The 27,492-nt window shown below is 55.0% G+C and overlaps 1 protein-coding gene across 1 annotated transcript; it reads right to left on the reverse strand.

Annotated features, from left to right (window-relative positions):
• On the reverse strand, positions 1 to 26,812 carry RGMA (repulsive guidance molecule BMP co-receptor a). Its single transcript, XM_075506269.1, is given in 5 exon segments — positions 1 to 3,304; positions 5,920 to 6,431; positions 18,950 to 19,065; positions 26,510 to 26,688; positions 26,690 to 26,812. Coding segments are annotated over 5 exon segments (1,632 nt in total). The 3' UTR covers positions 1 to 2,602.
• Between the last annotated feature and the right edge of the window lie 680 nt (positions 26,813 to 27,492).

Consider the following 27,492-nt stretch of genomic DNA (forward strand, 5'->3'; position numbering starts at 1 on the left):
TCAAAAAACCTCAAACTTTACTTGCATTTCTCTCAATAAATAATTTACAGTATATACACGCGGTGACACTCCCGTGGGTCTCAACGCAGGGAGGAGGTGGGGGGGGCCTTCTTGTAATGCCCCCCCCCTTTGCCTACGTTTTTTTTTGTTGTTTCCAAGTATCGGGTCTTTCTTGGCCACACTTCACCTTTAACCAGAACTGGGTCAAACACAACCAAAATAAAGTGCTTCACTGTTTGCTTCTAAAATAGGGATACCCCAACCACCATACGACAGCTGGCCACCGCTGGAGTGCTCACCTGGACAGTGGGACTGAGCCACGCCGTAATCGAATAGACTTTCCTTGGCTGGAAATTACCCCTAAACCACAGCGCATCGTGCCATAGGGTGATCGCTTTATAGGAAAGGGAGGTCTAAGGGATGTATTGACTTATTGGCATGCTGTGGCTTGGCCAGCTAAGACTGCTTTCAATAAGCACCATGTCTTCAGAGGGATGCTTTGCACAGCTGCTGTTATCTATGGGGTAACACAGCAAGAAACAAATGTTTCCTCTTGCCCAGTGACAAATTTTGGGCTTTCAAAACTTGCGTTTTGAATTTCTAGGGAAGACAAGACAAAAACTTGGTTCTTTCTGGAACAAAGGAAACAAAAAGTCCAAATCAGTCTGGCTGAACAATTAGTGCATTGGGAAACTAAACTGTCCTGTGCCGTGGTCCAGTGGTTGCTCTCCTCAGCGCCTCCAAACTGTGATATCTTCATTTCAAAATCTCCCTACACAGAGTACCTGGGGCACCAGCAAACAAAGCAAGGAGCAAAGTAGTAAACACATCTTTTTGTTTCTTTTCTTTCCTTAAACATTTAAAAACCAATTACATCTCTTCCTCTGTACAGTCACACGAGATCAATGCCAGGGCTCTATATATTAAAGAGACAATATAAATTACATCCATTGACACAATTTTGCATTTCTCTGCTGCTTTACAAATGGAGCTCTAGAGCTGTTAGGACACAATGAATAGTCATGTTGAGTATTTACACCAGGCTGCCTCTTGGCACCAATTCAGACTGCCAAAGTAGCCTGTTCCCACCTCTTTTGGTGCTAGCTTGTCTCATCATGCCCACAGACCTCCCTTGAGAGCAGGAGGTGCCCCCAAGAACGTGTTTTGGGGCTTGTTTCTGGGAACTTCCCCCTGAGGAAAGGAGGGGAAACCCATCAGGATGTCTCCAAGACACAGACCAAAGGTGGTCTTGCTGTTTGTTCGGTGAGCAATGAGGTGAACCACATGGAGAGGAGGGGAGGGGCAGCACTACATGGTGGGGGAGGGAGATTATTGATGGTTCCGAGGCAGGGAACAGACATTTGGAGGCAGCTGGGGGGGGTCCTCTGCTGCATCCCATCTCCTGGCTGGATTTCTAACATTGCCCCATTTCCGATTCAAGCCCAGAAGGGCTTAAGGTGCAACTGGTCTGCAGTGGGGTAGCAAGTCGCGGCCCCAGGACAAGGAGCGGAGCAGAGACCTAGCAGCAAACAAACAGAGCACGACGCTCCTGCTCCATCCCAGGGCCTGGCGGGGCCGCACACAGGCAACCGGGTGCAAGGCTGGAGGCAGGTGCAGATCGGGTCTCCCACTGAGCAGCTTCCCTGCTGCCAGTTTTAGGGGACCGGAGAGCAAATGGTGCGAGGAACTCATCCAACGCTGGGCAGAAGTAGCAGAAACTGCTTGAATACTGGCCAGGTTTCTCCCGTTGCCGTCAAGAGTCCTCGGTGGGTCCGGGCAGAGACAAGGGAGCCAGGAATAAAGCTACTGAGTGAGTCAGCCGAATGAACTGGCTAAAATAGGAGATGCCCTTTGAACCACAGCAAACGCAAGCTGAGGCTTGAGGAACGTGTCCTCCTTCCACCCAGAAGATGCCTGGCACCGGTGGCCGGGCAAGCGTGGGACCATTCCCCACCATGTTGGCCCCCTGCACCACTTTCTGCAATGACGGGGCTGCAGGCAGAGCGAGACATGCCCGAAAACTGGAGCACAGCCCCAGCGAGCAGAAAGCCCAGCCCCGTTGTGCTGGCCAGGCTTGGCCCCGTCTCGCTGCTCTGCGCCCTCCTTGCAGGCTCAGCTCTCTGAAGACAAAGCCACGTTCATGCATGCCAATGTCACAGTCACCATGTGCATTTTTGGGACCTGGGGGAGTGCTACAAGGAGATGGGTGCTCCTTGGCACCCACACTACTGGGAGAAGGAGGAGGAGGAGGAGAAGGAGAAGGAGGAGGAGGAGGAGGAGGAGGAGGAGGAGGAGGAGGAGGAGGAGGGGGAGGAGGAGGAGGGGGAGGAGGAGGAGGAGGAGGAGGTGGAGAGGGGGAGGTGAGGAAGGTTCAGGTAAGGTAAAGTCCAGCAAAAACTCCTGACTGGTCCCATTGGCAGCATGTTCCTCCCAGGCAAGAGCTGGGAAGATGGAGGACCTGGTGCCAAAGAGAGGGACTGAGGTTTGAGGACAACCCATGCAGCTCTGATATCCAACCTCCCGTTGTCCAGCACCGCCATCTCATCTCTGGTTCCCTCCTGCTCCCCTTTCCCCGCTCTCCATGGTGCGAAGGAGCAAACCTCTATAACAAGCACAACCAACACTGACTCAAACACAGCAGTGCTACCCAGAGGGCAGGGGGGGTCCCCGAGGGAGCCGTGTTGCCCGGGGCCAGGTCCCGTGTCCTTTCATAGAGGTGCAGCTTGTCTTTGTTGGAGTGAAGCATCTTCACGTCCTCAAAGGCATAGTAAGCAGCCAGCATGAAGTTGACATCCCCCGTGGTGAGGAGGTCGAAGACGCAGGACTGAAAGTAGAGGTCCTCCACGGGCAGCTTTTCCCTGCACTTGGCCGTGGCTGTTTCGTACGTGAAGGCCTCGGGGGGGGCCGGCAGGCTGGGCCCCTTCCTACGAGCACGACCCTCTGTGGCCTGAGCCGAGCGGATGGTCTGGAAGTCAATCTGTTGGTTGAGCGGACAACCGCGGAGGCACAGGTAGAGGCCCTGACTGTCCCGGTCCTCCACGGCATTGACTACCTCCTCCGGCATGCGCACGGCAAAGGTGAGGTACCGGCCCACCTGCCTCACCACGATGGTGGTGCCAATGTACTTTGCCTGGATCTCGATGTGTTGGCCCGACACCTTCTCAGTGATCTTCAGGCTGTTGGCTCCGTGCTTGTCCCCACCATTCTTGGAGCCGTCGGCAAAGGCAGCGGGGAGCTCATCCATCTCTGCCTGGTACACTTTCTGGTCCACACACTCCTGGAAGCTCTTGAAGATGATGGTGAGCTGTGGGGGAGGAAAGAAAGGAACAGTCTTCAGGGTTACAACCAGCAATGACCACCTGAGAGCACATGGTCACCACCAGGAGTGGCACTGGGAGGTGGAGGAGCTATCTGCTCAGCCCAGACAGGAGCATGGCCTTCAGCTCATGGGCAGGTGCTTCATCCTAGAGAAGTTGCCCCAACTTTTAGGCACCCAGACATGGCCATCCTGCTTCAGCACAAGGATGAGGACACCGTGTACGGAGTCAAGACCCAGAGGCTGGACTTGAATGTACCACCTGGATCTGCGCTGTTATCTCCAGGCCCAACACAGGAGCTCCTTTGTAGCTGGAGCTGGTTGGAGTATCACTACTCACAGGCTTGTGGCAGCATGCCCATGCACGCAGCACTGTCTTGCCTCCAGGGCCTGGCAGATGGTAGAGGGGGATGAGCCCTGACTCTCCTAGAGGTGGTGGAGCTTCTCCTCTGGCTCCCATGGCATTTACATCCCAACAACTGGACCTCTTCCTTTCCCTGGCCACTCCCAGACCAACAGGGTCTTCTCCTCTGGGCCCCAGAACACGTCGTGCTCCATCTCAACCATGCAGACACACGTGTTCAGCATGTTCAAGTGGGCAGGCCCTTCTAGGGGTCATATGGGCATAGACTGAGTCCAACACAGCTCCCCACCCTTGGCTGGGCTCAAACATGGGTCCCTTGCTGGAGTAAGGACCTTACAGCACTTGTTCTTCCCTTGCTGACCTGGCTTTGGGGGGAAGGCTTGATGAGGAGGAGGAAAAGTAGAGTTTGCATGGCAGGAAGAACAACTTGCTCTTCTTCCCATGCAAAGTCTACGCTTGCTCTTTCACCTCTTGCAAACGTGGTCTTCCTCTTGCACCTCCTTCCATGAGGGAGGAGCAGTAAGGGGCCACTCCTCCCACATAGCCCCCATGAAGGGGCAGACTGAGACCTGGCCAGAGCGGGGCAGGGCTGGAGGAGAGATGGCTCCAGCAGCTACATGGCAGATACGCTCGAGGGCCGAGTATAAGGGATAAACTGAGGCTCCCCAAGGACTGGGCTGAGCACGGGGGTGGCTCCCAGCACCTCTGCTCCCAGTGGTGCTGGCGAGGAGCCCAGAGCTGTCCACAGCCCTGGCAATGTCCCTCTCTCCCACCTACTCCTCTGCCGAGTGCCCAGATGCTCCCAGCCCCGTGGCAGCCCTGCTATCCCCTCCTCAACCACGTCACGAGGCAGCACCGTGCCCTGGGTTTCAGGCTGCACTACCCCTCACATGGACCTCCTGCTACCTCCTCTGGGACCAGCCCTGCCTCTGGCTGGACAAAGAAGGGTAGACCAGAGAACATCATGCAAAAACACAGAGAGTCCCGTGGACCAAGAGGCTCCCGTCCTTTCCAACAGCACATGGTCCTCTAGCAATGACCCAGTAATGCTTTCCACAGCTCATGCTGCAGAACTCATGACTAATCCCTCCTCAGCACAAGCCTGTGAGGCAGGTAACGGGTGAAAAGGCACAATTGAGATGGTGATCCTGGGATCCAGCCTAGAAATTGCAGGTCCCTGGGGTCCTTACGGACCACATTCCTCAAGCAAGACTTCCTTGCAAGCTTCAGCAGGTTTTGATGTCTTTTTGTAGGTAAGGAGTTGAGAGCATCATTAAGTATCTTTAAGGAGGTTTATTAGGGACAGGTCAAAATCAAAATGCCAGCTCAGGATAAAAAGGTCACATCCAGAGCTGAAAAGCAGTCCCTGTCGTACAAATGCTTCTCTCCTCTCCCCACAGGCAGGGAGAAGCAGATCTCCCAGACACAGTGGGACAGGACATTTTCCAAAAGCAAGAAGATGCCTCCTGCTGAGCCTCCCTTTTTTTGGCACAAAAAGTGGCCTGTTAGCTTTAGAGCTTGTGCACCACGGAGGAACATGACAGTTCATCAGCTCCAGGTCTCTCCCGAAGCTAAGGCCATGTCACACAAGTCCTGCTGTATCATGGCAGCACATTTTCACTTGGGCTTTCCCAGTGTTTGCTCTATACCTTCAGGATGTTTGTTTAGGCTGTCAAAGCACCACCAGAACAGACTGTGCCCCACAAAATGCCTTGCCTTGGCTGCAAACCAGAGAGACAATTATGAGCCTGGGCAGAGGGGAAGGCAGTGCAAGGAGCTCAGCTCCCTCCAGGCTTTTCCCTGCAAGCTGAAGCCTCCCTGAAGAGCAGTCCCAGGTTTGCTTTGACCTTGGGTGTCCCCCAAAAGGTGCCACCATCATTCCTGGCTTGGCTGTTCACAGCAACCTGGAGTCCCCCAGGTGGGAGCCCTCTTAATTTGCCATCCCCGACTTTGGCCATGATTGCCCTCCGAGCTGCAGCATCTTGGCCTGCTAACCATGATGAGGCTGGACGTGCTCAGGAAGAAACCACAGGCCATTTAAGTGAAGGCGGGGACAGAGGAAGGATGGGCATCTGATATTTAGGGCCAAACGCTCCAATTCAGAGGAGTTCCCACCTGGTCTTACCCTCCCCAAGGACATGTGCAAATGGTGGAGGAGAGACACAGTGGAAAGAAAGGCTGTTCAGAAGCACCTCTGCCCTTGCCCACCTCTGCTCATGGGGATGTGCCCGAGGCTCACCTTGCTGGTGGCGGTGGCCATGGAGCCAGGCAGCACCGGCGTGTTGGTGACCTGGACGTTCAGGTAGTTATTGTCTATGAGCGGCCAAGCCCCTTGCACCTTGCAGGTTTGGAAAGTGTCTGTGAAAGTCCTGAGGTGGGGGTCCCCGAAGAGCCCACAGTGGGTATAGTTGGGGGCAGCCGAGTGTCTGTGAAAGCTCTTCTCATAGTGGCAGATTTCAGGGCTGTCGGAGCGCTCCTGGCTATCCCCGGGGGGCAATGTCCGGAGGCGGGGCTGGGACGTGGGGCCATCCTTGGAGCAGTTGTGTTGCACCATGAGATCGTCTATGCCATGCACGGCGGAGTGGTAGGCCAGGTCACCCCTGCAGGTGCGGGCAGTACGGCGGGTGCAGTGCGCGTAGGCGCGCAGCGCCGTGCAAAATTCAGGCGCCTCCTCCGTGCCCAGATGGTGGGAGCCCGACGTGGCCGCCCAGAACTCAGAGTTGCACTTGAGGATCTTGCATGGAGACGTCACTGCGGGAGGGGAGGAAAACACAAGGTGGTCAATGCTTGCATGCCTGCGTATGGGACATCCAACTCCACCCCCACCAAGAGGTTGGTGTCCTCCTCCTGCAGCCCAAACTCATGACGTTGGCTCTACCGCGTGATGCGGCCTTGCTCACCAGACATGACCCCCTCACATGACCCAACCCTCATGCATCAAAGCCAGAGAAACCAACAGGATCTGCCCCAATTTAAGCCAAGAAGGGAAAGAGCATCCAGTCTTTAGATGAATGCTCCTGGAGGGGAAAACCAGGGTGGGGAAGAATGGGACATATTCATTAGCGGGGATAAGGCAGGATCATTAATGTGGGGGCAGATGCAATGGGATTTTTATGTCTTTTTAGGGTTTGACATTCAAAGGTCTGTGCTGCACGAAATACTGTGCGCTGTGTCCAGACTGAGCTCCACCAGGGCAAAAAGCTGCCTGCCTTCCCTTTCCTCCTTCGTGGGCACGGGGAACCCAGCCCCGGCATGACCGCTGTGTCCCAGACACATGCCCACCCGGAGAGGTTAGAGCAGGATCTGTGCCGTGATTAACCCTGCGCAGCAGAGCCAGCGGCCACCGCACCACCCTCGGGGCTGCAGCAGTGCCAGGAGCAGCGCTCGCCCGTGTCCCCGTGCCCCCAGAAAGAAGCAGGAGCCAAAAAAGCTCTTTCTTTCCTGCCGTGCGCCTCTGCCCAGCCCCAGGAGCCCATTCCCCGCCACGGCTCGCTGAGGGAGAACAAGAGGCGGAGGAGAAAAACCGGCGCGGCAGGGTGCGGGGATGCCAGCCGAGCCCCCGCCTCCCCTTCGCACCCGCCTCGCGTCGCCCATGCGGAGGCGAAGCCAAAGGCAGCAGGGCCTTCGCCGGGCTCAGCTGGAGCCCCGGTGCTTGCTGGCAAGGTGGAGGAAGGCAAAGGAAATTCGGATCCTGTTCCCCCCGCTCCCAACGTCTGCTCCCTGGGGCAGCGTGGCTTCCCTGGAGCAGACCGGAAAGCAGCTGTGCAAAAAGCACATGGCCACCAGTGAGCATCACACAGACGCTGCTCTGCCTGTGCCAATTTGGAGCCACGCTGGGTGAACCCAGGCTCACGCCACTTAAAATTAATGGTGTTTTCCTTCCTCTCCTCTTAATCGACCCCCTTGGCGGGCTGGGAGACAGGATGGGCTCAGGCACAAAAGGCAGCAGAAGGACGAGAAGAAAAGCCCCACCATTTCCAGATGCTTTCGTGGTGCCTCTCGCAGGCATACACATATATTCCTGTCTCGGGGTTTGTTTAGAAGGAGGCTGGCAAGGCATCTGTGCCAAAACCATTTCAGATTTGTTTAAAAAGAAAGTTACAAAACCCAGTATTGTTTCAGGGAAAACAGTATGTTTTAGTTTTAAACACTGCAGTGCTGGAAACCTAAACATAGTCGGTGCTGGAAAATCAGAAAGGGAGACCAAGGCTATAAAACACTAAGCAGTCCAGCTTTAAGAAACAAGCCTGTCTCCTCTCCCTTTCCAAGAGTGAAGTGCAAATAGGAAATGGTGACAGGTTCCTCACAGTTTTAAAATTCATGTTTAATAAACTCACATGCTCGCAACAGCACCAAGAACCCAGGAGCTGTTTCATCTTGGCAGCATCCCATTTAAACCTGCAAGAAGCACTGTGGAAAGCCTTTAACTCATCATTGACCAGAGGTGACTCGATAACAAGCTTTTGACCTGGGACATGGGCTCACATTTCTGCTGAGCCTTCTGCCTTTATGGGCCCAATTTAAAAACATTTATTATTCCATGTCCCTTTTGTTTCTCGGCATTTCTCTTAGATGAGAAACATGATGCAAATGATGTCTTATTACCAGCATGCAGAAAAGCCCAGCTCCCCAGTGCTGCCTGCCTCGGCTCTGGAGGCTATACGTTCAAACACGGCTGTTGCAGCATGGTATAGCTAGCACAGTGCCTAACCTCAGAGGGAGAAGTAAGGGATGGTACTGAATGCAGGCGATCACACACGGCAGCACAGTCGGAGTGACAGGAGCAAGTGAGTTTGCTGGCACGGGGCGTGCAAGCAGGGGTGCTTTGTGGCGAGACGCTCGCGGTGCGGGTGTGGGTTTTTCAGGGTGAAAACCAAGGAAAATGCATCTCACTCCCTCTGACGAGAGACTGCGAGCGTAGCTTTGCAGATCCCCCAGGACCCTCCCAGTGGAAGCCAGGAATCAAAAAACCATGCAGGAGTGTGCCCAGTGCCAGCATTGCCCGTTATCCCAAACAGTTGTGGCATCAGGCAATTAAAATCACTGCTCTCCTAGCAGTTATGCTAATGTACAGCTTGAGGATGCCTCGAGGTTGCATGCGGCCGAACGCGCCGTCGCTGCAGACAGATTTGCCAGCACAGCCCCCGGAGGAGCTGGAGGCCACGTCCCTGGACACGCAGGACCCACACACCCCACTCCACCTGACAGCTCGGTAAGGCAACAGGACGCGCCGTGCAAAGCATCCCATCCAGCGGGCAGCTTGCAGAGCCCAGGTTGCTCCAGCCCTTCAGCCACTGCGTAGATGGGATATTTTTTTTTTTTTTTTTAGCAGGAGTAAAGCCATAGCCTGCTGCTCTTTAAGGGCATGCTTCATTCACTTGGATCAGGAGATGCAGGCGTGAGCTGTGGCAGCTTACGGACAGAGCGGGCTGCTGCAAAACAGCCCCCTGACACGCGGTGCTAAACGCATCCCTGTGCCGAGCATCCCTCCCCACCGCACCACCCCAGGGTCACGCATGACTTTATAAGGTACTGAGTTACAAAAACCCCCAAAACCAACAAAACCAAGGGCAGGGAAGCCCATCTCCTTCCTCCTTGGGCCTGAAGGGGGAGCGTTCTTCTTTAAGATGTTATCGCTCCGGTTTTGGCACCCGTCCCCTTTTCGCTGTTTCACTCAGGGCCCCATATAAGGCCAGATTTCCAAAGCCAGGTGCCGCAGCGGCAGAGGCGGTGTGCGAGTGGGGCCGCGCACCCTCCCCGGCGGCTCACGCCCGGGCTTTCCCATAGACGCTTCTCCAACCACACTGCTGGCCGCCGGGTTTGGCAAACGCCTCGTGCTGCTGGGGAGGAACCATGGCCGATAAAGGCCGCGGAGAACAGACGCGACCCTCTCCCCCTCCCGACAAGCACGCCTTGCCTTGTCCCCTCTGGCAGCAGCTTTGGCACAGCGGTGCAGGCTCATTTGTACCCAGGCCAAGAAACGATGTTTATTCAATTTCGCATAATCTATTTTCCATTGACTCACAATGGATCTGTTTTTCAACCACAGATGACTTAGCACAGAAACAAATCCCTCTCAAGCAGGAGCCCAGCAAGGCTCTCCTGGGATCTCTGAGACACCCCTGGGTCTGGGTGATGCCACCACCCCTGTCCATCGCAAAGGGTCCTTTATCCCGGGGACGGGTGACGTCAACCCCCGGTAGCCCAGCCACCTCCCAACCTCCCCATCATCTTCTCCTTTCAAGAGCTTTGTGCCACTCAAACCAGGGACAAAATTTCCTTCGGTATCTTGAAACCAATGGTTTCGGAGAGTTTAAAGCCAGAAGAAATCATTCAATCACCTGGACTAAGACGGCCCCCCTGTGCACAGCCCGGTGCCCCGTGTTTGTTCAGGTATACCTCCCATGAGGACTTCTGTGGTCTGCGCAGTCTGAAAAGCCACCCCTTTCCTCAGCGGGCTGTTTCAGGAGTTTATCACCTTTACAAAACCCGGGTCTTGGTTCTAAGTGGATTTTATCTGACTTCATTGTAAGGACATAAAAAGAACCAGCGATTTTCTCCAAAGCAGTAAAAGGTCCGTTAGTAACCAGTATGTTTCCCACAAAGATATTTACACACTGCAATCAAGTCACTTGTCAATCCTCTAGATAAGCTAAACGGTTTGCACTTTTAAGTTCCCACTGGAAGGTGTTTGCCCAGCCCCACCATCAGACCTCCCTCCAGCAGCCTTGTTTCCTGCAAAACCTACCACCCCGACGAGCCACACCGATGCGGGACACGCGCTCGCCGCTCTCCTGAGGCCACCCTTTTCGCCGGGGCATTGCACCGCAGCGGCACCAAGATGTGCCGTTTGGCCGTGACCTCTTCCAGAGCTCCCGGTTGGCAAAGCACCGGCCCTCCATCCCGCAAGCATCCCGTGGTCCACCTGCCCTGGCGAGCTCCCACGTGCTCGGGAGCCTGGGGTATTGCACGACGCAGGTCCCACTGCTCTGCCCTCGTCATTGGTACGTTATATTACACGCTGTTAAATTAAGCGTTCGAACATCTTACAGGCACGCATCTAACTTTTAACAGCCTTTTAATTACTGGTGCCCCTATTTTCCCTTCAGCTGGTGTCAGGTTACCTGGATTTCATTTACCCAAATCATGCTTTTTCAGAAAACTAGCACAAAATCCACAATTCATCTGTTCTCCTGTAATTTCTCTAGCAAAGAAAATTACTGGAAATTAATTTCAGTAAGCAAAAGCCAATTATTTTAAGACTCTTGGGTGCATGTTAACCAGACCTGTTAATTTTAAAGCGTTCACTGCTAAGAGATGTTGTTTAATATCCTCTTGGTTACTAACGGGCTGGAAACTATTTCATCACCCACATGTGATGCAAATACATCATCCCGCGTCTTTCCAAATATATGGATTGAAGTGTAGATGTGCAAGCCTCACACATGCAGTAAAAGGCTTTTTCGGAGAACACAGTAAAACGTAATTACCTTTGGCCTCAGATCTGAGCACCTAGACTTAGGCTCCTAAACACATATTTATTTAAGTAATCTAAATAAACATATTTATGCTGACACCTCAATAGGAAAGGCACGATTCTCGGAGGTGCTAAATACCAGCAACATCTACCAGCTTCAAGGAGATGTGGGCTGCTCGGCTCCTGGGCGGACAGCAGTCACCACCAGCACCAAAATGACCGCAAGAGTTAAAAAAAAATCACATTGCTCCTCAACAACCTGGCTGACAGGATCCCTTCCAGCAAGATTCCGGGAGTCCAAAGCAAAAGCAGAGGGGATGAACAACATCAGCCCTTTGCATCCAGCCCCTCGCACTGCCCCTGGCCCAGCGGGGAAGTCTACCCGAGGCACCCCACGTGCCAACCACGCTGGACCCACGTCTCGGTGCCCGCGCGGGCTGCAAGGCCGACGTGCATCAGCCGGTGCCTTGTCGTGCCAAGGAGAGAAATGAGCCCATCGGTGCGATCCGCGGCCCTGATGGATGGGGTGTCCTGGGCAGGGGCAGCTCTCCCGCAGCCCCAAAGGGCACCGTGGGGCGAGGAAGACCCAAGGGCCACATGACCCAAGCTTCATGAAAGGATTTGTGCGCGATGGCAGTGCGGGGCTCTTCCAGCGACCTCCTTTGAACTGTTAATCAAGCACAATCTTGCAGAATAATAGCCTGGTTATTATTGCCTTGTTTGCATAACAAAGAGGCCCAATAAAACTGATTTGACTGTGCTCAGAGGGGGTGTGAAAGATCAGCCCTGAGAAAAGAGCTGCAGGAATGCAGCAAACTGCTCCAAAGCCTCAACCCAGGAAGAAAGACAATGCAATTTGCCATTAAGAAAAGCCCAATAGACCAATAAATTACCCATGTGCAAAGGGATTAGATCAGGTTTCAGTTGCACTGAAGTGGGGGGAGGAGGACCAGGAGGAGGGAACCGAAGGAGAAAAATAAACCTGACTCTCTTAAAGCGCTGGAGCTCATATTTTGCAAGGGCGTGCATGGGGAGGTCGGCTTGGAGGGGCCACCTTCCACGCCGGGGCCTGGGTTTTGTGCCCTCTTCCACTGGCAAAAGCAACAGATGCATTAAATCCAGGCAAAGGACGTGCTGACAGAGTGACCGTAAGATGGATCTGAGAGCACACCTCAATCCATGCCACTTTTTTTAACCCAGTCCTTGTCTTGCTCAAGAGGATGCTGGGGAAAGGCTTTCTCCAGTTTCTTCAAGTCAAAAGAGGGACACAGAAGGAGGTTTCTCGTTTCAACATGTGTCAATCACTAAAGCGTCTGGAGGACCTGCCACGGCCAACTCCCTTTTGTCCTCAGCGCCGAGTTCATGGCCCCCCATCTCTCCTCTCCTGGCGTCGCGGAGACACAGGGCAAGCACGGGCAGGAAAAAAGCAGAGTCAGTGTCTTCACCGGCTACGGCACGAACCGTTGGATGCTGCCGAAGGAGCCCTTGATCATTCCTGTCACTTAGTCAGCTCTTTTGGCTCAGAGAGTCAGCTTACCGCTGACCCAGCATGCTCAGTGGGGATGAATGTGTCTCTCCCCAGCCCCCCCGGCCAGCATTGCTCCTCCACGCTCACCTCGACATCCCCGTGCAGGGAGAAGGGCGAGCAGACACCATCGGAGAGGACATCAACCATGCAGCTCGTAGCCAGGGCCGTGAGCGGCTGACGATGCTGCTCCGAGAATTACCGGCAAATCTTGGAAAGTTTGGGAGGCACGATGGGCTGACAGGAGGAACCAGCCTTTACAGCCAAAGCAGCAACAGAGTCGCAGACTTTGCTCTTAAAACCTCATCCTGGGATTCGGGCGTCAGCATTGCCTTTGCCGCAACCGTCGAGCTTTCACCAGCTCGGAGGAAGCAGAGCTGGTGGATGATGGTTCGGAGGATGCGGGTTTTGCTCCACGGATGCATACCATGAGCTGGTGGATGGAGGACGAGGAGGGAGGGAAGCGATCTCCTCTGATTCTCCATCTGCAGAAGGGTGCTAACGAAGCTGGCTCCCCGCCATGGCGTGCCGTGGGCTGGAAAGCAGTGCTGGAGCTGCACACCTGGGCTTTCCCAGCCGGGAAGCGCCCAGCCGCTTTCACCAACAGTTCTCAAGAGCTGGTAAGTCCCCTTGAGGGGAGTGGTCCATTTTACAGATGAGGACGCTGAGGATGTGAAGGGTTTCACCCAAGACGAGCCCGGTGGGAAGAGAGGTGGATTCGCTCTCTCATCCCCTGCATGAAGCATCACCCTCATCTTCCTCCCCCAGCCAACACCACCCATGTCCCCATCCCTCTGAAGCAGCGGTACCTGGACAAGGCCACCTCCGCCAGCCACCCCCATCACCGAGTGTTTCAGGTTTCCATCAGACATCACTCTCTCCATGCCGAAGCTGTTTTCCCAGGGTGCCTTTGAAGGCACGGCTGCCACCCACCAGCGCCCGGGGGCCCCCCAGGTGTGGCAGCAGGTCCCTCGCCCTCCTCCCCCTCGCCCAGGCCGCGGCGGGGCTGGCAGGGAAACGCTTTCTGCTCACAGGTGTGGATTCCCTCTAGGAATAATCATCCCCGCCGTGCTCTTGTGAAATTTCAACCCTTCAAACGCAGAGGTAAATGAGACACGAAACGAGGAGATGGAGAAAAGCCCGGAGCACATAAATCTGGATGAGGCAAATTTATACAATTAAACGCCTGCCAAAAAATTGCGGCATCTCAATCGGAGGCGTTGGTTTGCGCGCAGGGCGTGGGGTGGTAGCTGCCCGGCTGGCAGGCTGCAGCCCCACGAGGCCACTGAAAACCCACGCGGGCACCCGACTGATGCTGGAGCCGCACCTGGGGACACACGGGGATCTAGTGGATCCCTCCTGTGGGCTGGGCTCCCACCCAGCACCAGACTCGCTCCCCATCGCTCGCACCCCATGGAATCCACAATATCTGCTCCTCCTTCACAGCCACAGACCTTCAGAGGTTTATTTATTTTTAAATGCACCTGATTGCTGTCCCCCTGGGCTCAGGTTTTAATTTTAAGAGAAAAAATACCTTTCTAACTGGAACCCAGCCCCCCCAGTCCCGCTGCTCGGCACCCTCCCATCCCCAGCACAGTGATGCTCTCACAAAGAGCAAAGCCTTTTGAGATGGTTTAGGGATGGAGCCAGGATCCATCCCTAAACCATCCTGCCACATGTCCTCATCATCTCAGAAAGGGCCGGCTGGAGCGTGTCATAAGGCAAGGAAAAAAGGTAACTTGTCCGAAAACCAAAATGCCGTAGATCATTACTAGGGCTTTGGGGACCAAAGTCAACAGCTGTCCAGGAAGGAGAGGAAACCGAGGGAGGAGAAAATAATTTGGGCTCAAGTGAAGCTTGCTCTCTGCCTGACCCATAAAACCCCCGTATACGCAGGGATAGCTCTGCTTGCTGGGAATTAAACGGCCAAGCTCCCCTGGATGCTCATGCAGCGGAAAGCGGGACTCGACACCCTTCTGGTGCTCCACCCTGAAGGACTTACTGTTCTCACATCTGCAGGGACGCCAGCCTCCGGCTGCCCCGCACACCACGGCTGGGCTGTTAGACAGAGCGGCTCAGTCTGCGCCTACGAGGGCTGCGTGTGTGTAGGAGCCAGCTTGTTCTCCGCAGTAAGAGCCCGATGACTTCATCAAGGGGATGGCATCTGGTTTTGCAGTTGGCCATAATTCAATTCTCCCCCTTGCTGCAGGAATTTCAGCTGGTGAAGCAGTGATTTACTCAGCCGGGCTGCACTTGAGTGCAGAGCAATCTTGAGGCTACAATCGAACGCCCTGTTATTTTGAGAGCTCACGGACAAGGGAATAAATATCCTCTTCTTTTCATCCCAGTAGTTGCCAAGTGCAGGGTACAAAGCTTTTTAAAGGCATTTAGGGGCTCTCGTCTTACAAGTGCGCTCCGGGTGCCGTGCACGGCCAGGCAGGGCCCTGCCTGCACAGCTCGCTCCTCATCTGCAGCGTCAAGGCAGGATTTGCCACGACAGCCAGAAAAAGGCCAGGGCACCCCCTCACCTGCCCCACCACGGCTGCATCTCCGAGCATCCCCCATCCTCCCCAAAAACGCTTCCCCATCACCCCAGCACACATCACTCCTGGCTTGCAGCAGCCCTGAGTTCACCCCGGCCCCCTTCAAACCACCTGGGACCTTGATGCTCTTTTGGTCCTGGGTTCCCACACTCCCTCTTATTCCGAGTTTGGTGTCTGCTCCAATGGGAAAAGCAAATCAAACCAAATCAAACCCATCCAGCTGGGTCAAACGCCCCCCATCTTTAACCTTCTTTGCTGTCCCACTAATGCTCACCCCTTGGGAGCTGTAGGACTCGGCTGGGGGGTCCCCCGAAGGACTGATGGACTGAGGAGGGGCTCGCTCGGGCCGTGCACCGCCCTGCCAGAGCCTACAGTTGCTTTATGGGATGTGCCTATCGCGGAGCCAAAAGAGAGACCGCAAAACTCATTGTCACTGGGGCCTGATCCAGCGCTGCAGCCCGGCTTTCCGGGGACAGCAGGGTGGTGCAGAGACCGAGCAGAGCCCCCCACGTTAGGAAGTTTTTACGGCTGCCCAGCCCTGTGAGCACTTTCATGTGCACATCTGACTCGGCGCAGCTGTTTGGGCCACAAAGAAGGAAACCTCAGCTGCTGCCATGCTGCCATTATAAACCCAAAGTCACTCTTAATATCATATCCCCCCGCCCCGTTCCCAGTAACCAAGGGCCATGAATTTCAGGATTTTCTGTGGAAAAAAGCAACATATCCACCCCATCTGCAGTAAAAACAAGGTGCCTCCTTCCAGCCCCACAATGAGCTTTGCTGGCAATCGCAGAGAACTCCCTGTTCCAAGTGCAAGACCGGCTCCGAGCGAGCAACAAAACAGGGAAGCCAAAATATTTCCAGGTTTACGTTTGAATCCCTCCCTTCTTCTCTGCCCTGACAGCATCCCGCACAGGCGTGCTCCTCCCTTGCCGCCACCTTCCCCAGTCCCTGGCCCGGCTCCCCATTCGCAGCGTTGGGGAGGTGTTGTTTTAACGGCCTCTAAGCCCCCCTTCTCAATTTCGGCTTAATGCTGCGATCACGTCCCTCCCTGCCGCTGAGACAAAAGCCATTTATCAACTGATCCGATACACCTCCAGTAGGGACGGATCCTTATCTGGAATCAACCGAATTGCCCAGATGGACCAAGGGCAGAAAAATCCCAATTTTTTTTTTTTTTTTTTTTGGAGGCAGGAGTGTATTACAACTGAAACGACAAACATGGAAAGCCAAAGCAAACCAGAGTACGAGGGGGGAGAGCAAAGCCTGACATCTGGGGCAAAACACACAGGGCCAGATTTTGAAAGTACAAAAGGGTACAAAAGGATTTGCAAGAAAACTCGGCGCAGCCGGTACTGGGAGGCACAGGCGGGGGTCAGCTCAGCACCCCGGGAAATCAGGGTCCCAGCCGGGAGGGGAGAGCACCCACCAGCATCTGACGCTGGGACTTGGCACAAGCCCTGGGCAGGACTTCTGCCAGGGAAACTGTCAGCAGTGGCCCACCCTGCCCAAACCTCCTTCTCCTGCTGCCCCCCGCTCAGAGGTCACCCTGACCCACGCAGGGGGGACCCATGCCCGTGCCCCCAGCCCAAGGGGGCTGCCCAAGAGGCGGCAGGGTGAAGCCACTGGCGTGAGAGCAGCATGAGCGGGAATCCGGCCCAGGGTGTGAGCGTGGTGGTGGTGGGGGGGTTAAGCAAATAAATAACAGGGCAGGACTTGGCGAGGCACTGATCTGACATGCCAAGTGCCCGCTTGGGCAGCCTCCAGCAGCCCCGCTCACCCGGGGCTCTCAGGAGGGGTGCAAAACTTCCTCAGGCCTGGGAACCTGCTGGGAACCCACCAATTCCCAGGAAGCACAGGGGACAAGAGGCAAAGGATATGCCAGGGAATAAATCATCCCCCCCCCCCCTTTTTTCCTACCTTCCCACCCCAAAAGCTTTCAACGAAAGCCCCCGGCGTGCTCCCAGCCCTGCGCACGGGGAGCACCGTCTCCGCCTGCGCCCCGCTCCTGCGGGCTCCGGATCGCCTCGTTCTGCCAGTTCTTTGCACCTTATTTGACTGCTGAAGGGAGAATCAAACAAAGCAGCCAGCCAGATCTCCTATCAAGTTCTTTCTTGCACCGTAAATCTCACAGCCTCAACGCTTTGCAACTCAAACGCTCCGAAAAGGGCGTTAAGCAACACATATGGGAGCAGCTCCAGAGTTTCCAGAAAAAACAAGGGGGTTCGGCTTCCAGCCTGCTGGGAAGTCCCCCGGGAGAAGTGGGGTGCAGAGGGACACCTCAGTGCTCAGGGCAGCGCCGAAAAGGCTCGCTTTCCTGCAAGAGGGCTAAGAGGGCAAAGGGGGGAGGAAGGGCGTAAAGCAGTTATTTATTTATTTACTACATGTGTGTGCAAGACTGCTTCACCTACGGTTATGCAAAAGAAAGGCAGAGGCGATTTAAAAATTAATAAATTAAAAAAAAAAAGGGGGGGGGGAAAGTTTTACTAAATTAAAAAGGTAAACGGGGAGATTTAAGCGTTAGGGCTTTTCTTTCTCCCTCCTGCTTTCTCTCCTTCCCCCCCACCGCCTTGCAAATGAAAAAAAAAAAAAGGAGGTAAAGAAACTGGAGAGTTTTGGAAGGAACAAATCCGCCTCTGTGGACTGGGTTTCCCCTCCCCCAACAAAAACAAGCACTCGGGGCTTGAAGGAATTTGCAGGCAGAGATCTGCCAAAAACATTGTGAAAAACTATGGGGGATTCATTGGAAACAGATGGCGTTTTCAGCTGTAATTCTGAAATTCTCTCCTTTTCTGACACAATACAAACAAACTGGGGATGGGGAGGGGGGGAGGCAGAGACCAGCGATAGGTGCGAGCGGCCGGGGGTGCGCGGGAAGGGCCGGCGGGCCAGGGCTCGGCCGGGGGAGCCGATGCTGGCCGGACCATTTGGTTGCCATCCCGCCCGCCGACAGCCCAACAGCTCCCGGCCCGGCCGGGGCAAGTTTTCCAACGAAATAATGGTGCTGAGCCCAAAGCACCCCAGCCCGAGGCCGGGAAGGGGGGCGGCGGGGAGAAGGGGGAGCCCGCTCCGCGCCGCCCGCGCATCCTCCGCCGCCCGCCGCGCTGCCCGGCCCAGGTGAGCCCCGGGGCCGCGCTCCCCGCGCCGTGGGGCCGTGCGGCCCCCCCACGGCCACCCGACCTTCCCGAAATCACAAAGCAACGACCCTCCTTACCCCCTCGGCAACCTCCCTCTGGCTCTTCCCTTCCCGGGGGGCTCGGAGCGGGGACCCCCCCGCCCCCCCCCCCCCACTCAAGGGCAGAAATCTGGCACCTGGGGTGTTAAGGTGTGGGTCGCCCCCCCCTTCCTTTCAAGGCGCAGAGCACACCCGGGAACAGGAGAACAACGTAACCTGCCTGACGCTGTCAGAAACAAGCCCCGGCTGCCTTCGCCCGGGATCGCTTTGATTTCGCCCATCTCCTTCCTTGTGGGATGAGGCAGCGGGGAGACAAAGAAGATGAGGTCAAGGAAAAACACCCACCGCAACTGCTTGGGGAAAAGGGAATGGGGGGGACACCCCCTCCCCACAAAACTGAGCCCCACTTGCTTATTTTAAACATGTGGCAAACTGCTGCAAAGAGAGGGAGAGAGAAAGAGGCCCAGAGACGGGGAACTGAGGCGGCTATCCAAGGGCTGCGAGAAATACAGGAAAAAAATTCTTCAAAATGAAGAGGCTGTTCCTTACCTGAAGGGAAGATGCAGAGAAAGACAGGGAGGATTTGGAAAAGTCCCAGGGCTGTGGATCCTGCCCCTCTCCCCATACCCATCCATCCAGCTCGAGCTTTAACCACTATCCTCTCCCTGGAAGAAGAGTTTAAAAAGAAAAAAAAAAAAAAAAAAGGAGAAGGGAAGAGAGGAAGAGAAGAACAAAAGGGAAAAATAAATCAATCGAAAGGAAGAACTGAAAACCAAAATAAAATCAAAAGCCCCACATGGCTCCGCGGAGCGAGGCAGGGACGGGCGGCCCCAGCTCCGGGCTCCTGTGGCCTCCGCACTGAAAGATTACACAGACTTTTTCTCCTTCTCCTCCTCCTCTCCTTCCCCTCCCATTACAAAACAGCCCAGGCCATCAATCATCCCGGCTGCCTTCCAATGCCTGCATCCTCTCCCCGCGCCTCCTCCACTCCGGAGCGCGGCCGCCCGCCTCCCCGGCCATGCTGCTCCGGCGGCGTGGAAGGGGCGGGGGAACGGGCGCCGTGCGCCGCAGCCATGGAGGGCGAGGGGAGGGGGGAGCCGGGGAGACCCGCACGAGGGGGTTACTGCTGTGGGTCGAACCACCGAACCCTCCCGTGGCCTGTGGGGACGGGGGTCGCGGGGCCCAGGCAGGCTGGGCTGCGGGAAGGGCTCGGCAGATTTCGGCCCGTCTCCCCGCCGGCGCGCATCGCAGCTCGGTTGCAATCGGGGAGAGGGGCGTGCTCCCACCCCAGCGGGGTCTCGACACCCAGCGCGCCCTCCCTGCCTCTTTCCCGTGGGCCTAACAAGAGGGCTTTCGATTTCCCCCCAAATTAAGCCATTTGGGGTAGAGGGGCCGTTGCACAGCAGAGGGGGGGAAACTGAGGCAGGGAGACGCGAGGCGTGCGATGCTGCGGCCCCCGGCCCGCTGGGGCATGGCCCCCCAGCGCAAGGAGCTCCTCCGCGCTGCCCCAGCCCTGGCTGCGCAGGTGTGAGCATTTCACAACCTTGCCAGGTCGTTCACCGGCACTGGCAGCGGTGAAGTAAGCTCAGATGACTCAGAAACAGCAGGTCTCATAGATCCTTATCGTTAGACCAACACTCCTCGGAGAGGGGGATGACTGTTGGGGGTCCCCGAATCCAGCTGCCAGCCCGCTGAGGACTGATGGAGAGGACTAACATGTACCTATGCTCTCTCGGGACCTCCACCACAGCCTAGTCTGCACCACCAGCCTGCATATCGACCTGGATGTTCAGCTTTCGCTGGGGGAAAGTCTCACCAGTTGTGTTGGTACAGTTGTCCTGGGGGTCTCACTTTGTAAGCACCCTGTAGAGCCTTTGGGCAGCCCCCGGGCAGACGGCAGTCCTGGGAGCACCCTCCCTGCTCATGGACCATGTAGAGCGAGCAGCAGCTCGAAGCACACAGGCATTTGCCTGCTGGGCTTCAAAATCCTGCTCTTTTCCACCTCCTGCGATGCCACAGCACGAGGAGGTGAGCAGGTTGGATCTCCAGCCCCACCATCCCAGCCGTCTGCTCCACCCAGGAAAGGGCTAGGCCAGGAGGGAGGCAACCCCTTAACAGCCCACTTGGGTCTATTTAAAATTTCTGTTGAAGGGTGTTTTAGCCACAGTGAACTAAGACAACTTCACTTCTGAATGAGAGTGCCCACGGGTGTAATAAGCTTTAATGAATATGCTTTAATGTATATTCTTTAACTTCTCTGTTTTAGATCATTAGCCCTCCTTTGATTGAGTGCCCCCTTGCCATCCTAATGTTTCATCTCCTTTCTCTTGGGGACCTTATACAAAGAATAAAAGGATGCTGGTTGTTTTACACAACCCTTCTCCCAAGCCTGTAAATGCCCTTTAACAACGGGTCTTTCCTCCTGCAGCTTGGTATAGGCCTGGGATGCTCCTTGACTTTGCTTCTAGTTGTCCTTGGAAACGCCCTTCTCTTCTGCCTCTCAAACACCCTTAAGGATGCTTTTTGGAGCAATGGTAACTTAAAGTCTCCAATAAGAGTTTGTCATTTCCTCCCTGTCATGGATTGAATCTGTAATTCAGCTGCAGCAAATATCCCATGGAAGGTGAGGTGAGGAAGAGGAGATGGGAGTAAATATCCAAGAAGCAAAGATATCTATTAATACCTATCTAGTTCTCCTTGGGGGTTTGAGCCCCCTTGCCTCCAGATGAAGGAGGAGCTTCACTGGGGCTTTGTCCACGCTGCAAATGGAATTAAAATGCTGAAGCTTTTCCATCTGGGACCCAGATGGGATCCAAAAATCCTGGGGCCTTGCCTGCTTGACTGGAGATCTGTCTTGGTCCCGATCCTCCTACAGCTGCACTCAGATGATGTCCACTAAAGTCAGAAGGAGCTCTGCGTGCAGAAGAGCTGCCAGACCGGGCTGAGCTGGGCAGGAGATGAAAGCTGGCAGGCTGGATCCAGACCTGTAGCAAAGGCAGTGTGGGAGGAACGCCTACTCGAAGCACCTCTTTGTGGGGGATGTCAAACAGGGGCAAATATGTCCAAACCCTGCCAGCTGCTGCTACCACCCAAGAAGAAATGCCTGCTGATGCTGATGGGATGTGTAGGCAGCCGGAGCTGGAAGGGGCCTGGGGAGGCTGGAAAGAGCCTGGGAGGAGGAGGAGGAGGGTCCACGAGCTGGGGAGAGCCCAGGCAGGGGGCAGAGAACCAGGGGATGGGGTTTCAGACTCCAAATCCTTTCTTCTTGCTCTCACCCTGTCCTCTTGCAATGCAACTTTTGCTTTTATTTCAGTCTGAAAAACATCACTTCTGCTATTATCCCGGTGGATGACATATAGCACGATCTATTTATTTTTAACTCAAAAAACCATCTGAATTACGAGCTTTAAAATCCAGCTGCTAAATAGCTGCTGCGAGGCTGGTTTGATTGTTTGACCTAAAGAGCCACTTTGGTATTGCCGTTTTGTGGCAAGCTGACACATTGCAACGATAGACTGGAATCCAGTTTGAAGCATTATTTTTAAAGTAAGACCCTTGTAGGAGCGTCTGCCTTCGGTGGAGGGAAAACTGTGCTGCCATAAAGCAACGGTCCGATGCCCCTGACTCCAGTTTGTAAAAATTTCTCCTTGATTTTGCTCAGTTGCATCATGCATTGCAAATGGGATTGCTGTTTTTGGCACTGATCAAAGCAGTGGATTTCGCTGGAGAAAACAACAGATGTGTCCAAACCGTAACTGCAGAGCAGGAAAAGGCCCCAAATAAGGTGTGTTCTGAAATCCTGCTCCCCCTTCCACGTTTTTCGAACAACCTTCACCTTTATGATTAGCTAAATCAAAGATCCAGACTTTAAATCACCTACTGAAATGCAGGTTATGTGAAATTTGGATCTCTGCCTTGTTTAGTGGGGATATCTAGGCTTGGAAACGTGGAGGGACTGTTTTCCCCTGCTTCTTTATTTCTTGACGCCCGGCCGGGGCTCCCCATTTAGGCAGCACCGAGCTCAATGCTCTTTGCAAACAGTATGTGGGAAACCACCCACCGCTAAAATGCAAACACCTCTGAGGCACAGCGGAGTTACGCTGTGCAGCGGCTCGGCTCCGGGGGCAAAGGCACCTCCGTGGTGATCTACACATTGATTCTCGCCATTGGTGTCATTACGGAGGGGTGACATGCAAATCCCAGCCGGGGTTAGCCGATAGCATTCTCCAAGGTATTTGCAGGATGAGCAGGAAGAGTCCCGGTTCCCAGGGGAAACTCAGCTGGGATCACTCATCTGAACTTTACTTTTCTCTGCCCTGTGTCATGCTGTGCATGGCTGTGGGCTTCAGCGGGGCTGAATGAATGTGTCTAATTTGAACCCTAAGGTTTACAGATGATACCTCCCCTTACAGCCTTCCTAATGGAATTATTCACTACCTATAATTATATGGCTAAAATAGTAAACATGGGTATTTCTGAGGACTGTAACTAGTAGTTAGAGGAATGGATGTCAGGGCTCCTGGTCTGCCTCTGACTCTCCCATGAACTTTCTGCGTGGCCACTCTTCACGCAACTATCTCCGCACAGCTTCAGCACGTGCCTTTGACTGCTCTGCCTCAGGACAAGGCGTTCAACGAACGCTGCTCGTGGCCTGGCTGGGATAAGCCCGTGATTGCCTGTGCAGGAAGCTAACCCTGAAATGTTCTGCAATGATACGTGTTTGGGGTGAGCAGCAAAAAGGAAATCGCTCCTTAAGGAGGAAGAAAGGAAGTTTGCAGTGGAACCCCCCAAACTGTTGTCTGGGGAGGTTTGACAACTGATCCCAAAATGTTCGTGGAAGTAAAACCAAACACCTGTGCTCTGAACAGTTCCCTTATTAAAGAAAAACCCTCTGAAGAAGAAGAAAACCAAAAAAAAAACCCTTCATCTTTCTGCAGTAACAGCCACACCTCTCATGTTTGCAATATTGGAAAATGCTGCATTTCATTTTAAAGACCTTCCTTTTACTCATCACTCAATTTCTTTATCACTTTACAGTTTCCCTGGCTGACAGCATGAGCAGACACTCTCCCTGAGCCGTGCACCTCGAAGCTGCCGAAAATGCAACTAAACCCCCTTCCCTACTAACCTGTAGGGTTACTAACCTACTAACCCTACTAACGACGCTTGGTAAAGCAGCTGGCAGGGGAAGCGTCCCACCGAGGTCTCACTAGTGCCCTGCACTGAACTTGTGCAGTAACGGAATGGGGCAGGCGGAGGTGATGGCACAGAGCTGGGCTTTGAAGACCGACCCACTCCTGCGTAGCAAAGTGCAGAGAAGAGTTTGCTGGTTTAGCTCATCCACCTCCCCACCGCTGCCCCTATGAACATTACGCTCACCGGTCTGGCTGTGTGAAAAGAGGCCAGTGGGTTGAAGGCGGAATAAAATACAGCTTTGTAACACCAAGAAATAAAGTAGTAAGAATGCTTTGTTGACCTGCATCTTTGCACCCACAGATTAACGGCAGCCCCAACTGAAGTTGCTGTGAGTATCCCTGCTGTGGGCTCTCCGAAATGCCTGCTCCAAGCTCACGGCCATAAAAGTCACCTCTAAATGCTCGCAACCAGCCAGGCTGGACAAGGGGAAGGGAAGATGGGCTGGTGGAAAACTTCCAGTCTCACTCATGACAGGAAGCAAAACAAGCAGGGATATTTTCAGGCAAATAGAGTTCATCACGTCAACTTTTTTTTGACTGGTGGCATTCATTCGTGTCTCTCCCTTTCCCTTGCTTGCAAAGCCCTGTGGGGTGAGGCCTGACTCCTACACGTGGGAGCATGTAACTATCCCTTGTTCGGCAGTGTTTGGAGGGCTGGCTGGAATTCACCATCTGTGTATTTAGTTCTCTGCAGGGAGCCGGTCTTCCTGGCCCACTGTCCTCTTTGGGGTAAATATCAAGCAATATCTCTTTAGTGTATCTTCTTCACATCTGAGCTTCCCTCTAAAAAAAATAAAAGGTGGGCTGGGAGGTTCCCAAGAGCAAGTTCGAATGGCCAAATTCAGCTCAGCAGAAAAGATGGATAAATCTGAACTGTCAAAAAATAAACAGCACAGGAATTGCAGAGAATGGTGTGTTTATCAGCAGAGACAGAAACCAGTCTGTGTAATGGGAAAGTCGTTCTCTGCTGCTTTTAAAAACTACTGGTATCTTGAGAAAGTGCAAACATAGCTCCCTAATTCCCCCCCACCCAACTGAGAGGTCAGCTAAGGACGTCTCCTGGAGCTCATTTAAAAGGGGGAGATGGCATTGAGTGTTTGCAAATCTACATCTCCAGCCCTGTCAGAAAGTGGTGTTTGAAGGATCCTATGGAAAAAGCTCTGTGAAATCCAACCACCTTTCCCAGGTCCCCTTCTGTCAATTCCTGACAGCGATGGGCAGAAATACAACCCACTGCAGGACGCCTTTCCTGCACTCTCGGTCATGAAACAGTAAGTGACAGTCTCATCGACCGATTTAAAACTTTTTCCTGAATATCTGAGAAAGAGACATTCCTTCTTATGGGGAAAAAAAAAAACCCAAACCACAAAACCAAACAACTTTAATCCACCACCTCTGTAGGTATTTCGGCAAATGAAACTGGGAGGTTTTGTGGAGGGGGAGCAGCTCCGAGGTGGCACCGGGAGTCCTCCTGGGTGTAACTGGCTCGGGGCTGGGCTGGGCTGGAGCCGGGCTGGGGCTGGGCTGGAGCTGGGCTGGAGCTGGGCTGGGGCTGGGCTGGAGCTGGGGCTGGGACTGGAGGGGGGATGGGACTGGGACTGGGGCTGGGGCTGGGACTGGGGCTGGAGGTGGGCTGGGGCTGGAGGTGGGCTGGAGCTGGGCTGGGGCTGGGCTGGGCTGGGGCTGGGCTGGGGCTAGGGCTGAGACTGGGCTGGGACTGGGACTGGGACTGGGGCTGGAGGTGGGCTGGACTGGGACTGGAGCTGGGCTGGGGCTGGGACTGCGACTAGAGGTGGGCTGGGGCTGGACTGGGCTGGGGCTGGACTGGGGCTGGGGCTGGGGCTGGGGCTGCGGCCCCACTGGGTGGTGCTGTTATCCCTGCGCCGTCTGCAAAAGTATCCAGTTTATAAAATAAATGCAACCCAACGCCGCCTTAAACCACATGACATAACAGCAGCTTGCGAGCTCCCATTAAAATCTCAATTTGGGGAAATTGATTCTACCTCTGAGCAATTGCGATGCAATTACTCCAACAGGCAGCAATCAAGAATCACATCAAAACAACACCAAACTTTCATCTCCTGCCTTGCAACCACCACCACAACAAAAAGCACCTGTCTTGCGAACACAGCCCGGTTTCCTTAAATGTATATAAGAATTTAGGAAGGGCAACGTGCAGGTCCCAAGAGTGGAAGCAAGCCTCGACAGGGGCTGCTCTGGCTGGTGCCTCTGAAATGTCCTGACTGGGGGTTCTGTTCTACACCCCCCACGCCCCCCCGGCTCCTGGCTGAGGTTATGGGCTATTTACGGACTCAGTTCATCAGGAGCAAAGTCTCCCCCCGGCCAGCCATGCTCCAGCTGCCCATCCTCTCCCTGCGCACAGATGTGGCCGTCCCTGCCCATGTCCCACATCTGTCCAGCTGTCACCCCTCCCCTTCTTTCCCTCGGAGCTTGCAAACACCCCCAGCGCCTTGCAGCCGCGGGAGTTAAGGGAAAGCTTTGTGTCTCCGCAAAGGAAGCGCTCCGGTCTCGATAACCACGATCAGCCCCGCGATGAGCTAGCCAACGGAAAGGGGAAAATATTGGGGAGGAGATTTTCAGTTCTCATCAGTGGTCTGCAAGGAATTCCTCGATTGAGTTAGCCCAGCAGGGTGCATTTTTAGTGGCAACCATTAGAAGGGAGGATAAATGAATTACCGCATGCACGCCAGGCTAGTAGCAAGCCGGCCGGAGGGAGCCAGCTGGGCAGAGAAAATGGGAAGAATCGAGGTTTCTTATACAAACGGCTCGGGAGGGAGGAGGCAGCCGGGGACCGGGAGCCACAGCCTCAACAGGTCCCGCGGAGGAAGGGCCATGCAGGGAGCCGGGCAGCATGCGGCCGGGGGGGCCCGCGCAGCCCCCCGCCCCCGCTTACCTTGGCGGCCGCATCAGCCTCTCCAGCCCGCCGCGGGGGTCGGTGCAGGGAGCGGCGGCTTTTTTTGGTTTTTGGTTTGTTTTTTTTTTTTTTCCAGGAGGGGGAGATAAAACAAAAATAAACCCGAATACAACACAACTAAATAAAATAAAATAAAATAAAACAGTCAAACCCCCCAGGGCAGAAGTGGCGGTGGCGGTGGCGGGGGGGCAGCCCCCCCTCCCGGCGCAGGGCAGCCCCGGCGGGGTGCAGCGCGGCCTCGCTCAGCGGGACGCGGGGAGCCGCATCGCCCTCCCGGAGCATGTGAGAGGCAGCGGAGGAGATAGAGCCAGATAGGGAGGTCCCCTCCCTCCCTCCTTCCTCCCTCCCTCCTTCCCTCCGCACACGCTGAGCAGCGTCGTTAGCTTGCAGCGGCGGAGGGAGGGCAGGCGCAGCCCCCGGCCAGGCGGAGGGGGAGCTGGGGGGGTCCCCGCTGCACCGCCCCCCCCCCCCGCACCCCCTCTCCCTGTGCAAGCAGCCAGGGCTGGGGGAGGTGGAGGGGGGCTTGCAGGGTACACCCCTCCCGGAGGGGTGGGGATGCTCCACCTGCAGCGGGCGGGTATAGAGGGGAAGGGGGGTTTGGGGGGGCACCCCCTCTCCAGCGACTGGGGCGTGTATAGGCGCTGAGGGCATCTTTGCGTTGACGGGGGATTGTGGCAAGGACTGGGGTTGGGAGCGGGAAGCGGACCCTCTGCAGGACTGCGTTCGTGCAATGGGGAAGGGATGGAGACCCCGGGCTGCCCTACCGCCCCCTCGGTGTAGCCCCCCGCCCCAGCTGCCCCCGCACCCAGCATTGCCTGGAGTTGGGCAGCGTGGCGGTCCCCCCCTCCCGCCTCCCCCGCCATCGGGGTGAGCCTGGGGTGAGCACCCATCTCCCATAGAGGCCTGGGGGGACTCATTTTGGCATGCCTGGGTACCAGGGTGCCTGCTTTTCTGCCGCTGTG

The sequence above is a fragment of the Mycteria americana genome, chromosome 6, assembly GCF_035582795.1.
Source record: "Mycteria americana isolate JAX WOST 10 ecotype Jacksonville Zoo and Gardens chromosome 6, USCA_MyAme_1.0, whole genome shotgun sequence".
NCBI classification, from domain to species: domain Eukaryota; kingdom Metazoa; phylum Chordata; class Aves; order Ciconiiformes; family Ciconiidae; genus Mycteria; species Mycteria americana.